The sequence below is a fragment of the Oculina patagonica genome, unplaced genomic scaffold (genome assembly GCF_052425735.1).
Source record: "Oculina patagonica isolate OP01 unplaced genomic scaffold, crgOcupat unplaced793, whole genome shotgun sequence".
In the NCBI taxonomy this organism is placed as follows: domain Eukaryota; kingdom Metazoa; phylum Cnidaria; class Anthozoa; order Scleractinia; family Oculinidae; genus Oculina; species Oculina patagonica.
In genome coordinates, this window is record NW_027558683.1 from 45 (window position 1) to 8,931 (window position 8,887).

The 8,887-nt window shown below is 39.3% G+C and overlaps 1 protein-coding gene across 1 annotated transcript; it reads left to right on the top strand.

Moving 5' to 3' along the window:
* The first annotated feature begins 404 nt into the window (after positions 1-404).
* LOC144641253 (uncharacterized) lies at positions 405-6,334 on the top strand. The gene is made up of 8 exons (XM_078500288.1): positions 405-1,512; positions 1,965-2,012; positions 2,410-2,651; positions 3,041-3,514; positions 3,984-4,208; positions 4,613-4,829; positions 5,118-5,170; positions 5,381-6,334. The coding sequence occupies exons 1-8, from the start codon at positions 405-407 to the stop codon at positions 6,332-6,334; spliced, it is 3,321 nt and encodes a 1,106-aa protein (XP_078356414.1).
* Positions 6,335-8,887: the final 2,553 nt, after the last annotated feature.

Sequence of the window (8,887 nt, forward strand, 5' to 3'; positions counted from 1 at the left end):
TGTCACGGCGTTTTCACAGACCAGTTTATTTTTAGACTGCATTTTCCCCGCGAAAAACGTAGTTCCGGTCAACGTGAGTAATATGATCCGTGAAATACGAAGAAAAAAAAATGGCGGACTTATGTGTGTATATCGAGAAAATAAAAGCACGTCTATTCCATCTCTTTTGTCTGTAGTCCACTCCATCTATTCACGTTTTCCCTAGCCATGTCTTCCCACAATCCTCTGCAAATATTTCACACTTTCAACTTGCAGAGTTGCGGCAAAAATTATATCGATGCGTGAGCACATAAGTTCTTGGTTTCTGCGATCGCTACTTCACGTGTGTCTTGTTCGCCTTGTTTTCTTCGAACGATATCTTTTAAAGATTCTGTTTGCTGTGTATTCGTCCTTAAAATGCCGTGATGAAGCGGAGCAATTCAAGTGAAAATAATCAAGACCGTCCAAACAAGGAGGCACGCTTGGACGTTGGTGAGTCCTCTGAATCTGTGCCAACGGCTTCTTTAAAGAGCATTTTGAGACGCAAAATCGAGCAAAAACAGGCCCAACAAAATCAAGATTCTACCTCGAAGTTTCAAGAAAATAGTTGTTTACAGCATTGGGCTACAACCCTGTCCAGCGCTGGCTATTTCTGTGAAGTGCGGCCGATTGTGCAAAGCGACTTGCTGCCGTTTCCGGTGGAATCCGGCAAACTGCCTAATTTTGTCTTGATCGTCGAACAGTCAAGCAACGTGCATTTCTCCGCAGAGATTGGCCCATTTCAGTCTGCTCGATTGATTATTTACGCGGACGGCGAATGGAGGCTTGACAGCCCAATTCTGGAACACCAAAAAGTAACAGACGGGAAATTGAGCTGCCCGGTTGATACCGCGGAACTTGTGAACACAGCACAGAAATGGCTCTCAAAATCGCATGTCCTTTGCCCGGGTTTGGTTGGTCTTGATGGCCATGATTTGCAAAAAGAACTGGGCTATTTACCCAAAAACGTAAGGATGCTAAACAGCAAATCATTGTATGCCAAAAGCTGCAGAATATGGCATGTCCCTGGCGGTAACTATCACAAGGCAGATTCTGGCCGAGTTCAAAAGATGTGTGGAGAATGTCTCGCTTGCGAACGGTACGTGAAATCCGCCCTCGATAATAGAAAGTCTTTGGATGTCGCTAAACGGGAGGAGCGGCGAAATCCCAGTAGCAACTATCCCATCAAATATTTATCGCCCCAAAGCAAGTCCCTTCGGCTCGGCAACAATCGTCAAGTTCGATCGCGAATGGCCAAAAAAATTAAAAAGTTGTACAAACAAACCAGAATGGAATTGCCACAGGAACAGTCGTCTGAACTATGTCAGCTTGTAGAGGCCATTGAAAAATCCAATGAAGGCAGAGAAGAGCTGTCTAATATCTTCAAGGAAGGCAACGAGTTCAAGGATGGAAAGGGTGGTAAAGCCGGAAACTTCGTGAAAGATATTTGGGAAAAGGATCGAGAGAGTTTCTTCAAAGATCAAAGGAAGAATGGTAAGTTGAGTGCCATTTGCAATACAGCGATCAAGTATTTTTACATTCTTTCTATTGGCTTCCTTATTTTGTATTTTTGAAAAAAGTGCAGAAGCCTATGTTTTTTATTACCTAAAAGCAGCGTCCACACACCCCACCTTGACAGGAGCCCATTAGCTTGAGTATTTTAATGTATACCGGTTTGTCAAATTAAAAATAAATTTGCCATGTTATTGCTAAGTATTTTAGAAACAAGTAGTACTTGCTGGACAGCCATGAAATATTATTGGAAATACACATAACAATACTGCCCAATGGTTTCACCTGTGTGGTTTGCAGACACCAGTGTGACAAATAATAAAAATCTCTGAAATCTATGTGGCATGATATTCAGTTGTTGCCAACTCACCCTTTTAATATTCTAAACATAACAGTTACCAGTATGTAATAGCAGTGTGCTTGCTTTTTTACAGCGAATGGAAAGAATGGAAATCGCTGGTCCTCAGTTACTGTTCGTGTTGGTAAGAAACTGCAGTGTTTTCTTTTTGAAGGCCTTTTTATTCCCAAAATTGCTGTTATGAGGAAATATGATGTCCAAAGAAATTTCTATTGAAAAGGAACCTGTCCAGTCCTATAGAGTTGTATTTCAGTACACTGATCTCTGTTTTTGCATAAGGTTTTCACCAAATATATTTTCCTAGCCAGATACCCTAATAACCAGTTGCAACCAATAATTATTATTGGTTGCATTATTGACAAACATGTAGAAAGTAGATGAATGGTTAGATTACCATCTGTAGACTATGTTGGATCTGTAAAACTCAAACTGTCAAAGTTAATTATTACATTGTGCTTTTTATATAATTTAAAGCTTTTTTAGTGTTCTAAATACATTTTTTGTTTTATCTGTGTGTATAGCTCTGGCTGTCTACAACAGAAGTCTATCTGCATACGAAGCTTTGCGAGGCCTGAAGATTTTGCAGCTGCCACATTCAAAAACGCTTAAGCAGATCATCAAAGATGGCTCTGAGAATGCTGGTATTGATGAGGAGTACCTTCTTGGTCAGCATCAAATTTATGTCAACTACCAGAAGACAAGAGAGGAGGAAGGACATCCCAGACCATTAGGACTTGGAGTCATGATGTGGGATGAGGTCAAGGTGAGAGCAGCAATGTGCATAATTTTATATTGTTAAAAATCCTTATAGTGTGAAGTATTTGAAAAGAAATGTTGTTGGAAAGCCAGCTAGTCTATTTACGTTCAGTCATACATATAAAAGGAGGTATTTTATTAAATACTGACAGTGCTTTTAGTAGCAATTATATTGGCGGGGATTTAAAAACTGTCATTGGGTTAGATATATATATGCAACATCACTGTTCAGTATTTTAAAATACTTTTTTGAAGTAAACAGCACATTTGCAGGGACAATGAGTTTGTAACGCATCCCTTAAGAACATTTGAAGGAATTATAACTTTTGGAAGTTAAAGTAGCGTTTGAATGATTTCAAAAATGTCGTCACTAAAATTAAATTTCTATAAATACAGATTCAGATGAAAGTTGCATGGAACCTAAAAGGAGCTGGCATAACAGGCTTCAGTGCATCTGAGGATGAGCTAAAGGTGCTGCATGATGTGTTTAGTGCAGCAGTGCAGTCTGGTGCACAGAAAGCCTCGTACATAGTGCAGTTCTTATGGCGAGACCTTACATCCAGCTTCGATTTAGTAGGTCCATACTTTCCGCTTGAGGGCACAATGCAGTCCAGTGCTCTGCAAGAGTTCCTTATGCTTACTCTGAAAGCATTGACCAGTTATGGCTTCAAGGTCTCCATTCTTCTGTGTGATGGCGCATCATCAAACCTGACGGTGTTGAAGCTTCTCTCTGGGCACCCAAGAACACAGTTTTCTACCTCGATGGATGCAGAAACTCTAAGGGAACGCTATTTTGTGGATGTATCTTTTACAAATCCAGAAGACCCACTTGGCAACCCGATTTTCCTCATGATATGTCCTAGTCACCAGGTAATATTTTTTCCATTTGTGCCATTGCATTAATTTTTAGTCAGCATTTACTCTGAGTGGAGCAGAAATTGTAAGTTTAAAGCAGGTTATTCAATTTGCAATCATACTTAATTTGGTCTTGCTCTGACTCAGGGTTTAAATGTGTAGTTCCATAAATTATCCATACCTCACCCATGGAAGGGATTTTCCTAAGACCCCCGCCCCTTTGGAAATGTCAAAGGAACTTGATATATTTTCTTACAAAGTTTGGCCTTTGAGATCCCCTTCAACCCTAAGAATTTCAAAAGCCTTCTGTGGGCAGAGTATGGACATTTTTTGGAACCACGCAGTACATGTTTTTACTGTCAATTTTCAATTTTTCAATCTATTTATTTGAATTAGCTTGTATTTGATAATGTAAATTAAATGTTGAATTTAAATTAAATTGAAATCAATACATAAAACTTATGTTGTCATTTTGATTTAACAGCTTAAGAACATGATAGCTGCCCTGTATAGTTCAAGACAACAGGGTACGAAGGAGTTTACAAAAGACGACATCCAGTTTGGATGGAAGGCAGTGGAGACGGTTTTTGCCCAAGAACTGGAGCGGGCCGAAAATGGTTTAAGTCGAAAGGTACCAGGACTAAAGTATGCCTTTGTATACCGGGATAACTGGACCCGCTTGAACGTACGGCCAGCCAAAATAATGCAGGTACATTGCTTTTCTATAATAAACATGAACCCATTTTATGAATGTGCATGGTAACATCACAAGTTAGTGTTACAATGGGACTACCTTCTTTGCGATGAAATTGAATTCATGATAACAAAGGGGATAGTATCTGATCTTAAAAAACGGTTTTAAAGATGTTAAAATTGTCTAAAACTAGAAAAGCTAAATATTCATGAAGTGAAACGATTTAACTCTGACAAAGGCAACAGAGAGTTGTTGAAAATTCAGTTTTTGTATCTTTTGAACATCTTTTAAACCGTTTATTGTTTTAAGATCAGCTAAAAAAGCCCCTTTTTATCTTGACAAACACTGATTGCCTAATAACAAATTGAAATTAATACTCCTTCTATTTTTTTATGAAATAAATTTCTCTTTTTTTGCAGCAAAGGTTTATGATTGCTACTGTGCAAGATCTTGCCAGGGAGGCAAACTCAGATTCAAGTGGGAAAACAGCAGCCTACCTAGATGCTTGCAACTTGCTCTTTGAACAAGGTCTTCTTAGCCGACGGCGGATAAATAATAAAGAAAGTCCAGTTCTGGCCAATATTAGGAAGGGGATGTCTTTCTTTGAAGAATGGTGTGCTAGTCATGAAGACACAGGTAGTTACAGGAGCCCAAAGTAAAATACTCTTAGTAATTGTTTTAAATATTAATATAGTTGAGCCCCTATTTTGTGCCTTTTGTCTGCCCCTGCACTATTCTTAGTATAATACAGTTAAAAACCTTTGTAACCTTATGAAGTAGGAATTCTTTTTACATTATATTCCTAACAAGAGAAGCTGTGTATGTTCTGAGAAAAGCTTCAGACAATGATGAACATATATATGCAAAAATGCAGTTTTTGTAGTGGTTCATCTTAACATTGTTTTGTATTTTAAATGATTACAGTATACGCAGACAATTCCAAGAAAGCCAGACAGAGGAAGTTTTTAGCATGGCAGGTATGTTTCATTTTTACAACTTAGGATACCTCAGTTGATCAACCCCCCCCCCCCCAAAAAAAAAAAAAAAAAAAAGGAAAGGAAAGGAAAAATACTAAAATAAACAAAAAATTTTATTTCATTTGCAACTAACTATTTATTACAGGCTATTAATTCTGAATAGTGTTTGCATGTTAACCTAGCGGTAATATATACTTTTCTTGATTTCAGACGTGGGATCTTCTTCGCCTTGTGGTGAATGGCTTTCTGATGTTTTGTGACTGGTTTTTTGACAATGTCTCTCCTAATGGGAAATATTTTATCAGTCCTCTCCGCATTAATGGAAGTGCGATTGAATCGATTTATAGTATACTCAAGTTTGCTAGTGGAGGGAACTTATCTGCCCTGTCCTATGGCCCTTCCCTTGGAAAACTAATCAACAGAAAGGGAATGCAACAGAATAAAAATTCTGAAAAGGGTTACAGGGATGTAGTTTTAAATATTGGTGGCAGTGCTGCTGCTAATGTTGAAGGCTGCATAAGCAACCTAGTCATCCCCTGCCAGAGATTGTCCAATTGTCACTGTGTGTTTACCTTCCCAACCAACATATCTCAGTCCACTGTGGGGGATAGGTTGGGAAGTAATGCATGCACCCTTATTGCCGTAAAATTTGGGGCTTATTGCTTCCATAATAAGTTAGATATTTCATTACTTTGGAATCAACTACCTGATGTGTGGGTAAATTCATTTGTAAATGCCATTTGTGATGGCAATGAGGTTTATGATGAGCTGTACAGTGATACCGCTGTGTATTTAGATGTTGAAGATGTTGTTAATGCTGTAGGAGATCTATTTAGCATTGATTCAGCTGATCAGTTATTTGGGTTCACAAATGCTAATGAATTTCAGGATTTGATTGACCACGTCAATGGAGTCATTCAGTCAACAACCTCTGATCACTATGGTGTAATCATTGCATGTAATATGACAGTGGGATTTTTCATCAAGAGCAATGGTATTTGTGCTATCATTGATAGCCATCAGCATGTTGACAGCAATGGGGGTGCCATGATCATCATGGCCAATAATCCTAAGAAAGCTATTCTTGAGTATTCAGATTGTGTGATGAGAAATAAGAATGTACCTCTGGACCTGGGAACTTTAAACTGGGTAAAATATAGTTAAGCAGGCCAACTTACATGGAACTTTAGAGGGCACATATTGCTGTACTTCAAAATCGATAGAACAGTCAAGGGAGTAAGTGGCAGTTTTGGCAAATCTTCATTTAAGCACTCGAAGAATATGCGAATTATTTCATCGAACCAAACACTAGCGCGAGCACTCAGAGTATTTTGAAAGCAATCGCACATACAAATAGCATCTTCTGAGAGGAAAACCGCAGATTCAGTCACTTCTCGGAAAAGTGATGTCGCTATCAATTGGCACCTGTTCCCCTGACTGAGAACAAGTTTGTAAATATGAGAGGTTTTTTACAGTCTTTATCCAGTTGTAGGGACTGATTACATAAGCCAGGCTTACATCTTGGCACCTTTGTTTAGTGTCAATAATGTAGTTTCAGTGTAACCAAACTTGGCTGGAAATACAGAATACTGAAAAATATATAATGTCACGTTTTTTTTCTTTGTTATTTTAATGTCCTAAGTCTTTACACATGACCTGTTTCAAGTAAACATTTGTGAACAATAAACAAGCAAGCTTCAAGGACATTATTGCAGAGTGCAAGTTTAGGATCCAAGTTTAATTTGAACAAATAAATCAGATGAAAGACCATAACAAATTATAGTCAGTGTTGCTATTGTTTTAATATTTGCTTGTAAAAAATCTTAACTATGAAAATGGTTGTGAAAAAACCTACATAATGTTTATGTTTTTCACCCTTTCAAGGGTGTCAAAACAAAACAAGCAAAGTTCCCTCTAAGAAGTCTTGGGGAGATTTTAAGGCGAAACAGAAATTACCATACCATAACATTCTGCCTACAAGCAATTAAGAGTAAACAATTAAATTCCAAAAGCTCCTGACAAATCAAATTCATTACAAAACATGGAGCAATATTGGCTGAGGGGAGGCTTATTGCATATCGTGTTTTTTGTATAGGCAGATGGGTCTTAAGCCAGGAAGTTAAAAGCAGGGGGGTTATAGGCTGAATTTTATGGTATATGATCAATCATAAACATTTACAAAAGCAATTTACTTGCGTTTGGCAGTTAGTGTGTATGATTTGAGTTTTGGTCGCAGCATTTCGTCTGCGTCCACAACTTTGCCATCCTTTCTGAGGTCTCTTTCAACCTTCGCATTCATAAATTCATTGATGCGCGTGTTGGCCAACTTTGAAATCAAGGCTTTAAAAAGTCCATTCACAACGTCGACATTTGAGGCACCCTCTGCCGAGGCAAGAGATGCCACAAGTAATCTAAAATCCACTTCCAGTTCCTCGTTATTTGACACAGAACTCTGACACATTTCAATAAATTTTGTGGGAAATCTTTTCAGATTTGCGTCGCAAGTAAACTCGCGTACATTGTCATCTACAAGCCTTAGAAAAGGAATAAGTTCCGTCCTTGGAAAGACAAGATTTCCTTCGTCTAAATTTCGAAGACTCGGTGAAAGAGACGATTTGTCTTGCATTGTTAGCTCATTTAGCACGTCAAGCTCGAGCTGCATTGTTCCCCTTCTCTCGCTAGAAACCTTTCCGCGGCCTTTCTTTTGTTGTAAAGTTTCTCTGCGAAGCTTAATCATACGGTGTAGTGCTGCTCCACAATATCTGTACAGAGTGTCTTCTGATTCCGGGCACAACTTAGAAGCCCTCGTATCCGAAGTGGTGTTAGCCATCTTTCTTCCTTGAACATGTCCGTGAACACAAGAATAAACCATTTCGTGGACAAGGCTAACAACAGCGTGTATCACTTCGTTGTCAAACTGTTGTCCCACGAGAAATCTTTCCACGATTGCCCGCTCTTGCGATGACTTCCCGGGACGAAAATTGGCCAGCAATTTCATCCATGCCACTGAAAATGCGGCCTTCCTATTTTTCTTATCGGGCAAGCTGGCACATTGACTGGCTAGGGTCGAAAATTTCCGACAGAATCCAGCTACCAGTAGCTGAAAAATTGGCTTTTGAGCTTCGCAAAGCACATGCTTTGCGAAGCGTTCCCTCTCTGGAAATGCTTTCACGCGCGGGCAACTCATGAGTTGTGGACGAATTTCAGCCTCTACTTGAGCTGCCTGCTCAGTCGAAAATATCCAAGAGGTAAGTTCCTCTAATTCGTCGTTCTTTAAACTCGTGTCTGGTTTGGTTCGCGTCGCTCGCTTCTTCTTCTTCGTGGCCGCTTTCACTGACGATCGGGGCTGATTGTTTTTCTTTCTTTTTGAACCGGATGGACGTGAAATCGTCCTTGTTTCAGGTTCATCTTCGGTCGAGTCATCTTCTGAACTGCTGCTTTGAGAAGGACTGTCAAAGTCTTCGCTTGACTCTACATTTAAACCATCAGAAGATTCCTCGCTACTCTCCGCCATTTTGATTTCTTTTTGCGACTTCCGGTGACCCGAACACGTGAAGTTGAATATTAAATATGTTACCTGTGATTGGTCGTCGGAGCTTAACGAGTCAGTGGGAGTCTGGTATTCGCGGTAAATTCAAATCTAAAAATAATTTCGTCTGTGAAAACGCCGTGACAGGAATATAGGTCAGTTGCACGCTCCTAGTAATGGGCTCCTGG